This window comes from Salmo trutta, chromosome 5 (genome assembly GCF_901001165.1).
Source record: "Salmo trutta chromosome 5, fSalTru1.1, whole genome shotgun sequence".
Lineage (NCBI taxonomy): Eukaryota > Metazoa > Chordata > Actinopteri > Salmoniformes > Salmonidae > Salmo > Salmo trutta.
Genome location: NC_042961.1, coordinates 9,431,886 through 9,452,449, shown reverse-complemented (window position 1 = coordinate 9,452,449; position 20,564 = coordinate 9,431,886). Strand labels below are relative to the sequence as shown.

The following is a 20,564-nucleotide window of genomic DNA, read 5'->3' as shown; positions in this document are numbered from 1 at the left end:
TTTTCCACATTTTGTTAGGTTACAGGCTTATTCTAAAATATATTAAATTGTGTTTTTTCCTCATAAATCTAGACAATAACCCATAATGACAAATAAAATATTTTTTTATTTTGTGCAAATTTATGAAAAATCCAAAACTGAAATATTACATTTTCATAAGTATTCAGAACCTTTACTCAGTACTTCTTTGAAGCACGTTTGGCAACGATTACAGCCTTGAGTCTTCTTGGGTATGACACTACAAGCTTTGCTCACCTGTATTTGGGGAGTTTCTCCTATTCTTCTCTGCAGATCCTCTCAAGCTCTGTCAGGTTGAATGGGGAGCGTCGCTGCACAGCTATTGTCAGGTCTCTCCAGAGATGTTCGATCGGGTTCAAGTCCGGGCTCTGGCAGGGCCACTCAAGGACATTGAGACTTGTCCCGAACCCACCCCTGCGTTGTCTTGGCCGTGTGCTTAGGGTAATTGACCAGTTTGAGGTCCTGAGCGCTCTGGAGCAGGTTTTCTTCAAGGATCTCTCTGAAACCTTTCTCCGTTCATCTTTCCCCTCGATCCTGACTGGTCTCCTAGTCCCTGCCACTGAAAAACATCCCCCCAGCATGCTGCCACCACGCTTCACCGTAGGGATGGTGCCAGGTTTCCTCCAGACGTGGCGCTTGGTATTCAGACCAAGAGTTCAATCTTGGTTTCATCAGACCAGAGAATCTTGTTTCTCATGGTCTGAGAGTCCTTTAGGTGCCTTTTGGCAAACTCAAAGTGGGCTGTCATGTGCCTTTTACTAAGGAGTGGCTTCTTTTCGGCCAATCTACCATAAAGGCCTGATTGGTGGAGGGAAGGTTCTCCCATCACCACAGAGGAACTCTGACCAAGGCCCTTCTCCCTCAATTGCTCAGTTTGTCCGGGTGGCCAGCTCTAGGAATTTAAGAATGATGGAAGCCACTGTGTTCTTGGGGACCTTCAATGCTGCAGAAATGTTTTGGTACCCTTCTGTGCCTCAAGACAATCCTGTCTCGGCGCTCTACGGACAATTCCTTCAACCTCATGGATTGGTTTTTGCTATGACATGCACAGTCAACTGTGGGACCTTATCATTTGAATCATTTGAATTTACCACAGGTGGACTCCAGTCAAGGACGATCAATGGAAACAGGGTGCACCTGGGCTCAACTTCGAGTCTCATAGCAACGGTTCTGAATACTTATGTAAATAAGGTATCTGTTTTTTAATACATTTGCAAACATTTCTAAAAACCTGTTTATGCTTTGTCATTGTGGGGTAGTGTGTGTAGATTGATGAGGAAAAAAAACAATTAAATACATTTTAGAATAAGGCTGAGACGTAACAAAATGTGGAAAAAGTGAAGGGGTCTGAATACTTTCCGAATGCACTGTATCTGATGCCGTCTGTATGACATTGGCCTCCCTTGACAAAAAAAGTTTAAAAAAAATTGACAATCAGTGTTGAGCTAAACTGAGCGAGTTTAACTGTGAATGGTCCTGGCGCACCAAACATTTTTTTAAGGGAAGCCAGCTTGGATTGGGCATCACCCCTATCAAATCCCACTGAGAGCATTAGTCATTGATAGAGAAACTGGAATTGTTGCATCTTGTTGTGTTGTTGTCTTCCTAGCAAGCTAGCTAAAATTGTCCCTTTCCTAATTAGCCATGGGTGGAGATGGGGATTTGCACTTGTGGTTTTACTTAATTTTCCATACTGGCCAATGATTATAATGGGAATTCTGCGCATACTATTAATTCATACGGTGTTGTGCCCCTGGCCTGAGAGGATGGACGTTCAATATGTAGCTAGAAGTAGAAGGCTAATACTAACTAGCTAACATTGCCCATGAATGGAAGTTAGGCTAGTATGCAAGAATTTTAGCCAGGTAGCCTAGAACAACAAAAACTAAAAGTGGGTACTGTTTGACAGAGTCATAGCATTGGTGTTTCTCTACAAGTAGGGTGAGTTAACATGTTTTTCTACTTGCATGAACGCACACAGTGACATCAGAAACATGGACAGCCACATATTTAGCTTATGTTGATTGGACTAAATTGTTTTTGATATCTTATAGTTCTCACTAAATTAGACTAAGCAGAATTGATTTGATGATGTTGAAATGTTGAAATGGTGCCACAATAGTGGAGGCAGACCCTTTTTTCTTTGTGACTTGCAGTAACTCTCTGTGGTTCTAAATCCATAGTTGTTTAGTGATGGAAACATTCACTTGCTTGACCATGCTGTAGGTAAAGTAAGTGTCTGTTACTGTACATTAAATATGTTTTGTGGACTTCACTGGACAGAGTGACTATCCGGTTTTGTGATAAAACAAAGGTGTGGATGAATTTATCCTGCCACTGTCTTCTTATTGTCTCTGCCTTTAGGTCTATATAGGCATATGGACTAACGCAAGGTCGCAAGGCATATGGACTAACATGTTATAGAGCAAACAAAGCAATTATCACAACACATGGGATGTAATTTGGCTTTTTGGGAGGGGACTTTGGTTCCCCAGTGATTTTACCCACGCACCGCTACGGTCCTCATGTCACCTCTCAAGGATAACGAAGGGCAACACAAAAGGGAAAATAAGGGCAAATCATAGGCTACAGCACAGAGGCAAAAGAAGGATTGTGGGCCGAATCCTGAATGACATCCAAGTGCAGTTTAAAAACTTTTGCTTAAATCAGAATTGATGTGTCAATATGGTTTTGACATGAAAATGATGAGTTGTGTACGGAGAACTCAGGACTCAACCCTGGGAGAAGTCAGCTAAATCTGAAGATGAAGTACAAACACAGTGCCGTGTTTTAAGGCTTCGATTGTTGTCCTTTAGTGCCTGCTGAAAACGACTGGTACACCGGTGCAATGGCTTATCAAATCAAGCTCAAGGTTTTTGCATCTGAAATCCAGACCCAGCCTTTCAGACGCTCAGACTGCATAAATCACATTCCAGTCAACCAATCAATTGAAGACTGAGCCAAACCCCTCACTGATGCTTAGCAGTATAAAACACTTTGTTCTGGCATAAATTCACTACTAGAACGGACCATTCACTATGTAAACCCATAAACCCTGAAGCTACAGTGCCTTCGGAAAGTACTCAGACCCCTTGACTATTTTTACATTTTGTCGTATATGGTCTGATATACCACAGCTGTCAGCCAAATCAGCATTCAGGGCACGAAACCACCGGGTTTATAATCCATGGTAGCCTATTCACTGTAAGGATTCAAATAGATCTTTATCTCAAACACACACACACACACACACACACACACACATACACATACACATACACATACACACGCGTGTTTGTTATTCAATGACCCAGGCTTTAAGACAGTCAACCCTGACATGTTCTGATGGGTGTGCCAGTACAAACGGCAAAACATAATTCCCTGGTGGTTCCATAGGGACTGTATTGTGTTTCATTAGTCTGATTCCATTAGCAGTTTCACCTTGGGTAATACAGGTCCTGCCTCCTGACAAAGTAGTCAAAACAAAAAGTCAAACTTTCTTCTAAATAGAAAGTTGTGGCAGCAGCGTTTGTTGGAGCAGTGAGTCATGTAAGGACTTGCATTTGTAGGATGGATGTGAAAAACACCCCATTTCATCTGCTTATTCCAGCTTACTGTTTGAGAACTGTCTGAAGTCAAAGCTAAAATACCTTTTCTCAAAGCCAAGCAACTCCGTTGTCAACAGAAGGAAAGTTTGAGGAAAACCTTGAAGCATGTAAGCAAATGCACAAGTCTGAAGCATGACCTTTCCATATCTCCTAAAGCCAGACTCCATAAGCGTGTCCTGTAGTCATCACTTTGTGTATAGATCTCAAAGCCGGGGAATAACACACACAAGAGGGTGGGTAGCGCGCGCGCGCGCGCACGCACGCACGCACGCACACACACACACACACACACACACACACACACACACACACACACACACACACACACACACACACACACACACACACACACACACACACACACACACACACACACACACACCACACCTACTTAGAAGCACAGACATTTGAAAACACCCGGGCACACACACACAAGCAATAGGGAACAGAGACAATGGAAAGAATGTGATAAGTACAGGGCTTCGAACACACTTAAGAGAAATCTAAAAATAAAGTGCTTGTTCTAGTGAACAATAACACATTCCTCTGACTGTGACCACTACATTTCCATGGAGCGTGCGTCCACATTGGCCTTTCTATAGGACAATCAGCCTGACAGCTAGCCTAGCGACAACACACAGAGAGAGAGAGAAGAATAACGAACCCCAGATAATCGTTCCCCTCTGTTAATGCGCGGCTAACAGTTGAACATTAACAACAACATTGTGTCTGTGTGTAAGAGAAAGCAAATGAGAGGGATCATTTCCTCCCGTTATGTTATAGGTGTAGTATATAACCTCAATAAGTTTAAGACAGGTTAGGCTAATGCTAGGCTAGGATATCAAACACAATGCTATTGAAAACTGCTGGCTGTCAGCTCTTTTACCCACATTTAGGTTATGGCTCTAGGTTTTCCCATGGGGCATGACAACTACACATGCCGCACAACAATACAGTCAGCAATGAGATATCCTCCAACCGTTTGAGGGCAGGTGAGCGGGAGTTTCCATACAGGTTTTAAAGGGAGAGGTGAACATTTTACATTCAAGTCATTTAGCAGTCGCTCTTATCCAGAGAGACGTACAGTTAGTGCATTCATCTTAAGATAGCTAGGTGAGACAACCACGTATCACAGCCATAGTAAGTACACTTTTCCTCAAAGTAGCTTTCAGCAAAGTCAGAGCTAATAACCCATGTGGTGGTCAGTCTAGCTGCAAAAACTGTATGGGACAGCACAGACTGCTAGGGCGGCAGGTAGCCTAGCGGTTAAGAGCGTTGGGCCAGTACCCAGAAGGGCGCTGGTTTGAATTCCTGAGCCGACTAGGTGAAAAAGTCTGCCGAAGTGCCCTCGAGCGAGGCACTTAACCCTAATTGCTCCTGTAAGTCTGCTAAATGAATAAAATGTCAAGTTAAAATACCTCAGGTGGGAAGCAATGATGCAGTGTGCGGAAGGGAAAACTGGTGTGTGGCTAAAGCGTGAGGCTTTAGCATATTGAACACTGCACCAAAGCTTTCTGCAGGCCTGAGGCGGCGCAGTCCGTATCAAGTAGCTCCTCTACTGTAATCGCTCCCAGCGTGACCATGTCATGTCAGCCAGATGCTCATAAATCACAAGCAGAAACAAACTAAATGTTTATAGTTCCATCTAATTCATGAATTCAATGTACTGTGAACCAAGAATCCAGACTGAAATCATGACTGATGAGAGAGAAAAGCATAAAAAGGCGTTCATTAGACTGTTAGACGATGGCCATGTCTGAAATGAACAGACCATTCCCCATGTTTCAGCATTTTACAAATTCATTTCAATGCCAATAAAGCAATGTGGGAAGAAATTGAATGCTTCCCAATGTCTTATCTGGTAGCCATCATACTTTGGGTGCATTCCAACCCCTCATCTCTCTTTATATATTTAGTGATGCAGCACAGGTTTTGTAGAAAGTAGCACTCACGAGCCAAAACGGGTCTCCCAAAGTGCTTAAGATCCTGTTCAATGTCTTTATTCAGATTAAATTCATAGCAACTGTATTGAAAAACTCAATGAGTGAAAAGCTTTCGTCAGGTTAGACCAAGGTTTCCTGAAGTCGCTCCTGCAGCCCCCCACCCCGTGCATGTCCTGGTTTTTGCCCTACTCTAGCACTACATAGCTGATTTATATAACCAACTCATCATTAAGCACTGGTTAGTTGAATCAGCTCTGTAGTGCTAGGACAAAAAGCAAAACGTGCATGCCTTGGGGTCTGTTTGGGAAACCCTGGGTTAGATGTACATCAAGGGACAAGGCCTACAGACAATAGAGGCACAGCTTTAGTCTAAAAGTATCTTGGTACAGTAGACAGACTAGGCTGTTCCCTCACCAACCGTCAGCTGCATCTCTTAAGAGGATGCCATCAAAATACGAGGAGATTTCCTCCATTTGAACTGAAAAACTGACACAAGGATGTCATCTTGTAAATTTTGCCTAATCCTCTTTGTGATGCAAGAATTGTTAATGTGCGCAACAAAATTATATTCACAGTGTGCAGGAAACATAAAGACATGCATTGAAACAAGCTTTCTGTGTGGGAGGAATGTAGTCCAACTGTAGTGATAAAGATATGCATGTGTATTGCATACACGGGCACAGAAACACACATTTAGGTGGCAGCTTGGTAGCGTCTGTGGTTGTTTGCCGATAGAACATTCTATGGAGGAGGAAGCGGAAACTGGGACACTGCGTGTGCTGCATGTTATTTTGTTTGGCTCGCAAGCTGTGCTCTAGACTTGGGAAAATGATTGGAATGTAGCCTAGCAGCACGCATTCACTTCCATTAAAGGGCTTTGAAAATTACACTCAAATTAGACAGAAAATAAACACTTTAGGAGGAGAGACAAGGGGTTTGAATGATGACCCTCGTAAATCACAAGCAGAAACAAACAAAATGTTTATAGTTCCATCTAATCATTAAAATCAGTGTACTGTGAACCAACATCTAGGCAGAAATCATGACTGATGAGAGAGAACCATAAAAAGGCATTAATTGGACTGTTAAATTGTGAAGACGGAGACAAGACGATGGCGTGTCCGAATACCCACACTAGCGTACTACATACTTAAAAAGCATACTATGTACTCATCGTCGCATTCTATTTAGCACGTACTTTTTAGTAAAAAGTATGCGGTATGCCACGGCCGCAACGCAGGAGATGCTCCTGATTGGCTGAAAAGGTGGGGCGGGGCCGAGTGCGGGTGGATTTTTCTAAATTCAAAAGACATGCATCGCATTAACCAGCCTGATAATGGCTCATTTCCAATGTAACTACTTTCTCTAAACTCTGAATAGAATAGGAATGGAGTTCTAGGCCTGCTCAGGCTGGTTATAGGCAGACGATCACATTCAACCTATACAGTAGTAGACCATATATCCCATCTATCCTATTTAAAAAAGGACTGAAGACAGAAACAGATCATTTGTTTAATTTCATCATATGTATCAGTAAAAACCAAAGTGCTGATACATATAGAAATCAAAACAGTACACACCAAATTTTTCAAAATGTTCAAATGAAAAGGACGTGGACCGGCAGGTGCATCGCAAATTCAGAACCGCTGGACAGCAACATAATAAACTAAAGCACTGATCATTGGGAAAGAGATCAGAATAACTGGTAAGGCTTGATCCATCAATTAAATAGGTAGCCTAGCCTACAAAACTAAAACAATCTGTTCAAATCAAAAGGCTTGATTAAAATGACATCAATAACGCTGCCACATCCCGAGTCCTCGGTGCAGGCCAAGAGAACAACATTTTACATTTACATTTTAGTCATTTAGCAGACGCTCTTATCCAGAGCGACTTACAGTAGTGAATACATACATTTCATTTAAATTTAAATTTTTTAAATATGAGGTGATTTGAGTCATGCTTCTTCAGTAGTGAAAATATGAAATATTTGATTGCATAGTCTAGTCTACTTTCAACAGCTTTTCAATGACATGTTGCTAGGTGGGATAGTCCCAATGTCAAAACACAGTTTTAACGTGTCCAAATCAATAACCAATATGCAGAAACAGTTGTGATAAATTGAAAACCTAAACATAACATGTGCTATGTACACAAACATCTGCCACAATAATCATATTACTTGTATTTTTTAAAACAAGCTCCTTATAAACTGCACAAGCACCAAAAACGCTGTTGTTTTGACAAGTAGCAACAACAAACACTTCAGTGAGAAAACAGAAATCCACTGGCTAAAACATAAATAAAAAAGATTTTGTTTTCTAAGATGTAGCCTACGATGCAATACTTAATCTTTTTTAAAGATAAGAAGAACTACTTAACCTACATCTGAATACCACCGCAGAAGCTTCAGGAATCTTCCCAATTAAGTAGCCTAGTTTTGTTGTCGGCTACTTGAAGAGAACTACTGTAGTGTATCACTCGCAGCCCACCTCTTCCAATGCATTGTGGAAAAGTGTGCATCGAATTCTACTAGATGAAGAGATGAGTATAACATCCTGGCATTTAAACCACTCGATTTCCAAAATGTCACATACTATTAAACATTCTATTTCTGCATACTGCGTCCTGCGTGACTGCGTTGATTTCGGTACCACATCCCCATATCTAATTGATCTGCTGTTGTGAAAGCTGAAATTAGTATGACATCCGGCCATTTAAAGTACACTTGATTTTCGAAATGTCACATACTATTAAACTTTATTTTTATTTTTGTTCCCCATACTCAGTCGGCCTACTATTTAGGATGCAATTATGGGTATTCGGACACGGCCTTGTCTTTCTAAGGGATAATTCGATTCAGCTGTTGGGGACAGAGGAAGATTAACAAAATAAACATTTGATTATGTCTCTGCAACAGAAGACAAGAGACTGCCTAGTGTAAGATGGGTTTGTAAAAGACTAGAGAAAACCTGGGAAACGGTGGATGACAGAGGGATAAGAGAGGAGAGAAAGGAGAAGAGGAGGGAAAAAGGGACAAAGGGGAGGAAAGGAGGAGGAGGGAAACAGTGATGACACACAGCAGAGAGAAATAAAAAAGAGTTTACCAGGTTCCAGCTTAATAACTTTAATGGCAGCCAGTTCCCCGGTGTTGACATTACGGGCCTGAAGGAGAGAGAGAGAGAGAGAGAGAGAGAGAGCATTTATTAGCCAGCTGTCTGTAGGAGGGAAAATACTAGAGTTGAGCGAGGACTGGCCTCTGTCAGACCAACACTGTGTTTAAGCCTGAGAGACTGTAGGCTAGAACAGTCACTTGGCAGCTACTGTAGGATAACATTGCTTAACTGCTAACTAGCCTTACAGGCTAACACATGTATCCAAAGTATTGTATGATAATAATAATAATAATACTGAACTTATGGACAGAATATTTGCAAAGAGATTCATAAACAAATAAGTTTGATGATATTACTGAAGATGGCTGATTCACCTTTGAAAAGCAAATAAGATCATAAAGACAATACATTGTGCATCATTATGATGTGGCCGGTAGGGGTGTAACGGTTTACCAAACCCACGGTTCGGTACGCACTGTGATTCTTGGGGTCATGGTTCGGTTTTCAGTACAGCGGGGAAATTAAATTCCAGTCACAATGCTCAGCATTCACAATGTTCCTGGCATTGTCTGTTGTGACAGAATTGTTATGTTGGGCCTCAAGTTTCCACTCTGATGCTGTGTTTGTAACCATGTGGTAGGTGCGAATTTACCAGTTGTAAAGTCAGAATTCGTTGAGAAACGGGGATTGGCTAATGGCCAGAAAGCTGTGTCAACCATAAATTAAAAGTCCAGCAATCATGCTTGTAAACAAATTAGAGTTCAAAAACCACATTAATAGATTGCTTTCTATAAAGAATGTTTTGTGGTTGCATTTAACTACAGTAAGGGAATACCCCCCTGATTTGGACAAAATAACATGGAAACATATTGGCATAGCACGAATCATACACACGATTGCAAAAACCACCCAAAGCGGCCCATCTCCGGGCCAATCATATGGCAATTTTCCGATGGCAATTGCCAATTGTAACACCCCAAATTTCCTTTAGATGGCGAGCGTGCTCCACCTTGGATTTTCATACAGCAAATGATACCCAATTCTTACCCAAGTCTCAGATTTTGATAAAATGATTTTTTTTTTGAAAACTTAGCACCTTGTAAAAAAGTGGTTTCTGGACCGTTTTTCGAATTTTTTTCGATTGTTATGTCAATTACACATGTATAAGAGCTGTATGAACATGCTTCTGACATTTTTTATTGACGTCGTTTTTTGGGTTGCTTTTGCTTGTGCACAAGGCATATGTTTTGTGCATTTTGAATATGATTTCATAGGAAAAAAGTGAAGAAAAAAAATTTCTTTTTTTTTACAAAATGACATATCCAATGCTTTTTTTGGTCAATTGTGAAAGTATTGCATGTGCCAAATCACAGGAAATATCCAATAGATAGCTAGAGCTCTCCGCAGTGAATTTTCAAATTGCAAATGTAACACAATTCAAGTCCCAAGAGTCAAATTTTGAAAAAATGACATATTTTTTGAAAACTTTTCAACCCTTAAAAAGTGGTTTCTGGACCGTTTTTCGAAAAAAAATTGATTTTTATGTCAATTACACATGTATAAGAGCTGTATGGACATACTTTTGACATATTTTATTGACATAATTTTTTGGGTTGTTTTTGCTTGTGCATAAGGCATATGTTTTGTGCATTTGGAATATGATTTCATAGGAAGTCAAAAGTTACATATTTGCTTGTGCATAAGGCATATGATTTGTGCATTTGGAATATGATTTCATAGGAAGTCAAAAGTGACATATTTATATTTTTTGCCAAATGCCATTAGAAATGTGCAAATGAAATGTTCAATTCTTTTTTTGTCAATTATACATGTATGAAAGTATTGAATGTGCCAAATGAGTATGTTTGTCCGTTTGCCATGTACGATCATAGGAAGTCGGTTTCCAAACCCAAAAGTCAGTGAACCATGGTCCAAATGGTATTTATACTGCCCAAATGATATATATCCCTATGTTAAGCCATGAATCAACGCAGATGGTCTACTTGTCATGTCTGATGAGGGAGAAGTGGGACTCTGTTGCTTTTAACATTTTTAACGAATTTGACATGCTCAGAATGCATAATTGACTGGCCCGATGATCTCGGGATGGCCGTGCAGTGACTGTGGTTCCTCTCCATCGCTCGTTGTGTTGATTTCATCATGTCAACTTTGGTGATATTTTTTGCTGTTGAATGATATTGCAAATGCGCGTTACATTTGCAATATTGCGCGTTACGTTTGCAATATGATTCAATGGGCATTTAGCATCACGAATTTAGGCATGCTCAAAAATACTGCAGAAATGCATTATTGACTGGCTCGATGAACTCGGGATGGCCGGGCAGTGACTGTGGTTCCTCTCCATTGCTCGTCACCCAGCAGTCAGCGTCCATCAGTCAATTAGATGTCATTTTGACACCAAACTGATAGCATCTGACACCAAATCCACTTTTTCCAACTCGTATAGAAGCCAACTATCACATATGTCAGAGAAGGCCCATAATTCACAGTGCTTTCAATTTTAACCATAAAAAAACATAAAACACATAGTTACGTTATAGCTGCGGGTCCAGCTCTGACATTATGTGTAGGCCTATGTGAGGCGACCCCGAATCCCAAGTTTCGGCTCGATAGGTCATTCGGTGCCCGAGCAATGGCCTTAATTGGTGCTGAAAATCCACTTTTTCAGGGCGTTACTACGGGGTCCCTGAATGAGCTATCGGACAGAGACATTGGGGTCCGTCTCTATGGGCCGAGGCGGTTTCAATGCACCTAGTCTTGCGACTCTGGGACATTTCTACATGTCGCCATGTCCGTGATATTCAAAATGAATTGAAAATATTGCAAATGTACGAGGCGGTTTCTCGGTCAGAGAACCTTCTAGAGCCCCATAAATCACCGTGCACTATCGACTTGAGCTCTAGAACAGGTTTCTAAAATTTCGGAGCTCTAGGTCTGACGGTTCTTGAATCGTTTGAACGAAAGTAACTATTGAAGGCGGTATAAGCCTCTAAACCCCACACTATGTACCTATGGCCAAATTGTGTGTGTGTGTTTTTGTTTTTTTTGCAAAAAGAATAGACACACGTTGTCTTTGGGGTAGGCATATACAGAATCCTGAATATGAAGTCTCTACCTTAAGAATTGACTGAATGACACATGGTTGAGTTGTGTGATTTTCACTATCTGCAGGTGGCAATATGACAATAGCTCTTGGGTGTTTTTAACCACTTCCGGTTGTCACAGGAAGCTCTTGATTCACACACGTTGTCTTTGGGGGAGACATAAACAGAATCCTGAATAAGAAGTCTCTACCTTAAGAATTGACTGAGTAACAGATGGTTGAGTTGCGTGATTTTCACTATGCGCACGTAATATGACAATAGCTCTAGGCTGTTTTTAACAACTTCCGGTTGTCACAGGAAGCTCTTGCTTCACACACGTTGTCTTTGGGGTAGGCATAAACAGAATCCTGAATAAGAAGTCTCTACCTTAAGAATTGACTGAGTAACAGATGGTTGAGCTGCGTGATTTTCACTATGCGCACGTAATATGACAATAGCTCTTGGGTGTTTTTAACCACTTCCGGTTGTCACAGGAACCTTAGAATCGACACAGGTAGACCTCACAGTAGCCTGATGGATTGTTGTAGAAGACAGGTTCATAAGGCATTCATAACCCACATAGGCTTCAGGTTGAATTTTGGAGAATAGTCTATGTGTTCCTATGGGGAGAGAAGTCATTGCACACAGTTTGATCTAAACACCTTCTTTTCACTGTGAAGGGTTAATGCCACAGGGTCAAGGTTGGCTTGCACAGATCGGGAGGACCTCAGGAACGCTCCTGGTTCCTCTCCATCGCTCGTTGTGTTGATTTCATCATGTCAACTTTGGTGATATTTTTTGCTGTTGAATCATATTACAAATACACGGATGCGCATTTGCAATATGATTCAATGGGCATTTAGCATCACAACTTTGGCATGCTCAAAACCACTGCAGAAATGCATAATTGACTGTCCCGATGAACTGGGGATGGCCGTGCAGTGACTGTGGTTCCTCTCCATGGCTTGATGGTGAGTTTTTTTGTGATTTTTTGAAAAATGTCCAAAATGACTAGGGGCGCCCCATACTGGATGGGCACTGATGGAAGGTGCTCCCTACCCAACCGTGGACCCCTTGCACCACCCTAAAGGCATTTAAAACCCTTCTAAAAAATTACTCCTGGTAACCCATTTCAGGTCACCATGTCCACGGATGCGCATTTGCAATATGATTCAATGGGCCTCAACATCACGAATTTGGCATGCTCAAAAACACTAAAGAAATGCAAAATTGACCATCCCGATGAACTAGGGATGGCCGGGCAGTGACTGTGGTTCCTCTCCATGACTTGATGGTGACATGAGAGAAGTGGGAATGTCGTTTTTTAGCGATTATTTGAAAAATGTCCAAAATGACTAGGGGCGCCTTATACTGGATGGGCACTGATGGAAGGTGCTCCCTACCCAACCGTGCACCCCTTGCACCACCCTAAAGTCATTTAACACCCTTCTAAAAAATTACTCCTGGTAACCCATTTCGGGTCACCATGTCCACGGATGCGCATTTGCAATATGATTCAATGGGCCTCAACATCACGAATTTGGCATGCTCAAAAACACTAAAGAAATGCAAAATTAACTGTCCCGATGAACTGGGGATGGCCGGGCAGTGACTGTGGTTCCTCTCCATGGCTTGATGGTGAGTTTTTTAGTGATTTTTTGAAAAATGTCCAAAATGACTAGGGGCGCCCCATACTGGATGGGCACTGATGGAAGGTGCTCCCTACCCAACCGTGGACCCCTTGCACCACCCTAAAGGCATTTAAAACCCTTCTAAAAAATTACTCCTGGTAACCCATTTCGGGTCACCATGTCCACGGATGCGCATTTGCAATATGTTTCAATGGATCTCAACATCACGAATTTGGCATGCTCAAAAACACTGCAGAAATGCATAATCTACTGTCCCGATGAACTGGGGATAGCCGCGCAGTGACTGTGGTTCCTCTCTGTCGCTCATTGTGTTGATTTCATCATGTCAACTTTGGTGATATTTTTTGCTGTTGAATCATATTGCAAACGCACGTTACGTTTGCAATATAGCGCGTTACGTTTGCAATATGATTCAATGGGCATTTAGCATCACAAATTTAGGCATGCTCAAAAATCCTGCAGAAATGCATAATTGACTGGCCCGATGAACTCGGGATGGCCGGGCAGTGACTGTGGTTAATCTCCATTGCTCGTCACCCAGCAGTCAGCGTCCATCAGTCAATTAGTTGTCATTCTGACACCAAACTGATAGCATCTGACACCAAATCCACTTTTTCCAACTCGTATAGAAGCCAACTATCACATATGTCAGAGAAGGCCCATAATTCACAGTGCTTTCAATTTTAACCATAAAAAAACATAAAACACATAGTTACGTTATAGCTGCGGGTCCAGCTCTGACATTATGTGTAGGCCTATGTGAGGCGACCCCGAATCCCAAGTTTCGGCTCGATAGGTCATTCGGTGCTCGAGCAATGGCCTTAATTGGTGCTGAAAATCCACTTTTTCAGGGCGTTACTACGGGGTCCCTGAATGAGCTATTGGACAGAGACATTGGGGTCCGTCTCTATGGGCCGAGGCGGTTTCAATGCAACTAGTCTTGCGACTCTGGGACATTTCTACATGTCGCCATGTCCGTGATATTCAAAATGAATTGAACATATTGCAAATGCACGAGGCGGTTTCTCGGTCTGAGAACCTTCTAGAGCCCCATAAATCACCGTGCACTATCAACTTGAGCTCTAGAACAGGTTTCTAAAATTTCGGAGCTCTAGGTCTGACGGTTCTTGAATCGTTTGAACGAAAGTAACTATTGAAGGCGGTATAAGACTCTAAGCCCCACACTATGTCCCTATGGCCAAATTGTGTGTGTGTGTTCTTGTTTTTTTTGCAAAAAGAATAGACACACGTTGTCTTTGGGGTAGGCATATACAGAATCCTCAATATGAAGTCTCTACCTAAAGAATTGGCTGGATGACATAGGGTTGAGTTGCGTGATTTTCACTATGTGCAGGTTATATGACAATTGCTCTTGGGTGTTTTTAACCACTTCCGGTTGTCACAGGAAGCTCTTACTCAACACACGTTGTCTTTGGGTTAGACATAAACAGAATCCTGAATAAGAAGTCTCTACCTTAAGAATTGACTGAATAACAGATGGTTGAGTTGCGTGATTTTCACTATCTGCAGGTTGCTTATATGACAATAGCTCTACGGTGATTTTAACATTTTCCGGTTGCTCCAGGAACCTTAGAATCGACACAGGTAGACCTCACAGTAGCCTGATGGATTGTTATAGAAGACAGGTTCATAAGGCATTCATAAACCACATAGACTTCAGGTTGAATTTAGGAGAATTGTCAATTTATTCCTATGGGGAGAGAAGTCATTGCACACAGTTTGATCTAAACACCTTCTTTTCACTGTGAAGGGTTAATGCCACAGGGTCAAGGTTAGGCTTGCACAGATCGGGAGGACCTCAGGAACGCTCCTGAGGTTGAATTGTGCTTCTAACCCTAATGGTTCTCTCACTGTCACCCATAAGCACTTGACATATTGGTGCAGGCCTCATTTTGGGCCTAGTTTTCTCACGGTCGCTGCGCTCATACTGAGCAAGCTACGGTCAAGCGGGGTGTCTCATTGAACTCGTCTCAGCCTAGAGATAATGGTAATGCCATTGCAGGCTCTTTGTGTCTTTAAGCACCGCACTGTGTCACTCCGTCCTTGCTGTGTGTGTGTTTGAGAGAGTTTTTCTTTGACATCTGATGGGATAAATGACTGATTTACAGTTCATGAGGGTTGCCTAGTCACACATATGAAGTTGTGGAAAGATCTGACCTTTTTAACCCTTCAAAACAGCCCCTATGACACCATTATAAGGCATTTCTGGTTGACACAGGAATCTGAACGTTAGGCTCTTATAGAATATTGAGTTTTAAGTGTTTCTGTTAAGAACTGACTTATTTACAGAGGGTTGAACAAGTGTGTGTTGTTTCAGAAAATCACAGAAATCTCGCAGAGCTCCGAAACCTGCCTTAACGGACTCATCTGAACACGCTGCAACTGGATATGTAACTTTTTTGGAAAAAAACCTCTTGTTGTTGAATATCACCAATGTGTCATTGTACAATTTCTCTGAAATGAACATTGGTAAATGCATGGTTCCTTTTCTCCTGACACCGTAGGCTCATGTAGTTTGATGTGAAGCGGTCAAATCAGCACTCTATTTTCCTGTTTGACTTTCAATCCCAGAAAAATAGCCTTAACTCGAAAAGCGTCGAGGCCTCGACTCCATCCTGTTCGGGGCCAACTGCCCATTATGCCAAACCCACGCAGACAGAGTTTTGTCTTCGAATTATCTTCCGTTTAGGAGAAAAAGCCGTGTCGCGATTGGTGATATATGTTACATTTGCAATATGATTCCATACGCCCTCTCGTGGAATAATCCGGGACTGCAAGGAAATGACCAAAATTTGAAAATTTAATTAAACGGAAAGTCCGAGAGACTCCGTTCGATGACTTCCTGGAAGATCCGGCCCCTGTGAGCGGCCCGACGCTGTCCGCGGATTTATCGGACGTAGTCGGACGTCTAGTAAGGGAGCGTACATTTGCAATATGGACTTTCTCACTAACCATACGGATGGCGCACATGATGTCCCTTCATGTATGTAAATGCTGTTCTAGAGGCCATTTACTTAGCGGGTAAAGTCAGCGGTCACCATGTTCGAGAAGTGGATGCTCAGGATGATAGCTGAATTTCCCACTAGTAATCACTACCATTCAAGAGGATTTTTCAAACGTGGTAAATTCCCACTTGGTTCAAAAACGCACCATGACACTGCCTCCTTCAGCGCCAGATGAGCACTTGTGACTCTCAAATTGCCGTGTCTGTACCACCGTACGTACATCTCCCACTCCAGGGTAATGTGATGTCACTAAGCACAAAACAGGATGCATTGACCAATTAATTGAAAACTTTGGTTTGCTTATATAGAGCTGGCACTACCGGTATGCTGAAATGGGTGCAAGAGGGAAGTTCGTAATGTCCGCAGCTATAAACCAAAGTATAAAATATAAAACATAGCCTACCTATCGCTCTTCTAATTTCTTTGGCTCGGTAATAAATCAGCAGCCAAGTACTGCTTGAATACAGAGGGAAACAATGTTGTGTTGTTTGTCTCTGTGTTTCAGTCTTGCTCCGCCGTAAATGGTGCAACATATTGGAGTCTTTGGCAGCTGCATAGGCTATTCTCATTGAGCGTGGCGACATAGTGTTAACGTTTTATCCACAACTTTGTCCATCTCCGTTGTAATCTACTGGGAAGCCAGAATGTTCCCAAACTAAATCAAATTAAATGTTATTGGTCACATAAACATGGTTAGCAGATGTTAATGCGAGTGTAGCTTGTGCCTCTAGTTCCGACAGTGCAGTAATATCTAACAAGTAATCTAACAATTCCACAACAACTACCTAATACACACAAATCTACCTAATACACACAAATCTAAGTAAAGGGAGAATATGTACATATAAATATAAGGATGAGCGATGACCGAGCGGCAGAGGCAAGATGCAATAGATGGTATAGAATACAGTATATACATATGAGATGAGTAATGCAAGATATGTAAACATTATTAACGTGGCATAATCTTTTTGGTATTATTATTATATTTTTCCCCCCTTTTTCCCCCCCCAATTCCGTGGTATCCAATTGATAGTTACAGTCTTGTCTCATCGCTGCAACTCCCGTACGGACTCGGGAGAGGCGAAGGTCGAGAGCCATGCGTCCTCCGAAACACAACCCAGCCAAGCCACACTGCTTCTTGACACAATGCCCACTTAACCCGGAAGCCAGCCACACCAATGTGTCGGAGGAAACACTGTACATCTGGCGACCGTGTCAGCGTGCACTGCGCCCAGCCCGCCACAGGAGTCGCTAATGCGCGATGGGACAACAACATGCCTGCCGGCCAAAGCCTCACCTAACCCGGACGACGCTGGGCCAATTGTGCGCCGCCCCATGGGTCTCCCGGTCGTGGGCTGCTGCGACAGAGCCAGGACTCGAACCTAGAATCTGTAGTGGCACAGCTAGCACTGCGATGCAGTGCCTTAGACCCCTGTGTCACTCGGGAGGCTAAAGTGGCATTATTAAAGTGACTAGTGACCCATTTATTAAAGTGGCCAATGATTTAGAGTCTGTATGTAGGCAGCATCCTCTCTGTTAGTGATGGCTGTTTAACAGTCTGATGGCCTTGACACAGAAGCTGTTTTTCAGTCTCTTGGTCCCAGCTTTGATGCACCTGTACTGACCTCGCCTTCTGGAAGGTAGCGGGGTGAACAGGCAGTGGCTCGGATGGTTGTTGTCCTTGATGATCTTTTTGGCCTTCCTGCGACATTGGATGCTGTCGGTGTCCTGGAGTAGAGGTCGACCGATTAATCGGAAGGGCCGATTTCAAGTTTTCATAACAATCGGTAATCAGCATTTTTGGACACCGATTATGGCCGATTACATTGCACTCCACGAGGAGACTGCATGGCAGGCTGACTACCTGTTATGCGAGTGCAGCAAGGAGCCATGGTAAGGTGCTAGCTAGCATTAAACTTATCTTATAAAAAACTATCAATCTTAACATAATCACTAGTTAACTACACATGGTTGATGATATTATTAGTTTATCTAGCTTGTCCTGCGTTGCATATAATCAATGCGGGGGCCTTCCCTGTAGCTCAGTTGGTAGAGCATGGTGTTTGCAACACCAGGGTTGTGGGTTCGATTCCCACGGGGGGCCAGCACAGAAAAAACATTTGATTGAGCTTAGCTAGCTTGAATGCTGATGACAGAGCTGTTCAGTATGGCACAACGATGTTTTAATGATCAGATGTATCATGTAGAATAGACATGCCTCTGACTTGTAGGCTACATCACAGGAGTCAGCTCTTCATGACTGTTTTAGTTCAGTATGGCACAACGATGTTTTAATGATCAGATATATCATGTCACATAGACTGACTTGTAGCCTACATCACAGGAGTAGCTCTTTTCATGACTGTTATAGATCAGTACGTGGTACCTTCCAGAATGTGACCTTGATGTTGGAGACTGACACAGAAATGGACAATGAATATCAGAGAGATGGAGCGGATGGCCTTTGAAATTAAATCTCAGAGCAGGAGACCGATGAGGGAGATGTTGAACGTATATTACAGGGTTGATCCTCCAATCAGTTTCTAAATTAACTTTAATCTTGTTTTTGTGTCCAGTCTTATTCATTAGGCCTAAACTAGGATGGGTGATGGGGGAATAACATCTGATATCAATTTTGCTCATCAAACTCTCACAAGATTTCAATCGACTCACTTTTTTAGACAGATTAGACAGACTGAGTTGGGTTTCAAAAGACTTTGACACAGAGAGTAATTTAGCCTGATGTGGTGTGTTGATGTGTTAGCCCTAGTCAAAGGGACAGTTTTTTTTAACTGGCTTAGACCTGTGACATAAGGAGATGGATGAGTTCAAGTCAGTCACCATGTTAGATTGTACTGAGTAAGAAAATGTTCCTTGAATGTCAGTCTGAAGGAATGCCAATGTTTTCAGTCCAAATCAAATCAAGTTGTATTGGTCACATACATACACATGGTTAGCAGATGTTAATGCGAGTGTAGAGAAATGCTTGTGCTTCTAGTTCCGACAGTGCAGTAATATCTAACAAGTAATCTAACAATTCCACAACAACTATCTAATACACACAAATCTAAGTAAAGGGATGGAATAAGAATATGTACATATAAATGTATGGATGAGCAGTCCGTTTCCATCGCCGTAAAGGTTTATTTTTCATTCTCAGTCTGATGGTTGGAATGCAATAAGCTGCTGTTTGAATTGTTAACTGCTCACAGATTAAAGGGCACATTGTTTTCATTAGTCCACTGCTGATACAGTCCCAAAATGTTTTGTATGTCAGCAGTCAAGTTTTCAAGGTATTGGACTTTCAAGACGCAAAGTGCCAAATGCCACTAGGGGTGTAACAGTACGTTTATTCTTCCACTACCGTTCGGTATGGAGACCTCGGTTCGGTCCGCACGGTGAACCCTAATGAATACATAAAAAAATATATATAAACTCAGCAAAAAAAGAAACGTCCCTTTTTCAGGACCCTGTCTTTCAAAGATAATTCCTAAAAATCCAAATAACTTCACAGATCTTCATTGTAAAGGGTTTAAACACTGTTTCCCATGCTTGTTCAATGAACCATAAACAATTAATGAACGTGTTCAATGAACCATAAACAATTCATGAACATGCACCTCACTCTCCCCTCTCCTTCCTCCACCAGTCTCCTCACTCTCCCCTCTCCTTCCTCCACCAGTCTCCTCACTCTCCCTTCTCCTTCCTCCACCAGTCTCCTCACTCTCCCCTCTCCTTCCTCCACCAGTCTCTTCACTCTCCCCTCTCCTTCCTCCACCAGTCTCCCCTCTCCTTCCTCCACCAGTCTCCTCACTCTCCCCTCTCCTTCCTCCACCAGTCTCCTCACTCTCCCCTCTCCTTCCTCCACCAGTCTCTTCACTCTCCCCTCTCCTTCCTCCACCAGTCTCCCCTCTCCTTCCTCCACCAGTCTCCTCACTCTCCCTTCTCCTTCCTCCACCATTCTCCTCACTCTCCCCTCTCCTTCCTCCACCAGTCTCCTCACTCTCCCCTCTCCTTCCTCCACCAGTCTCCTCACTCTCCCCTCTCCTTCCTCCACCAGTCTCTTCACTCTCCCTTCTCCTTCCTCCACCAGT

At 42.5% G+C, this 20,564-nt stretch overlaps 1 protein-coding gene across 6 annotated transcripts in view; it reads right to left on the bottom strand.

The window, feature by feature from the left end:
* The window catches only part of LOC115193621 (mitogen-activated protein kinase kinase kinase kinase 3), a 72,033-nt gene that overhangs the window by 29,446 nt on the left and 22,023 nt on the right, over nucleotides 1–20,564 (bottom strand). For all 6 annotated transcript variants that reach the window (XM_029752441.1, XM_029752442.1, XM_029752444.1 and 3 more), the window contains exon 2: nucleotides 8,677–8,734. In XM_029752441.1, coding sequence (XP_029608301.1) covers nucleotides 8,677–8,734 — 58 coding nt within the window. The remainder of the gene's footprint in view (nucleotides 1–8,676; nucleotides 8,735–20,564) is intronic.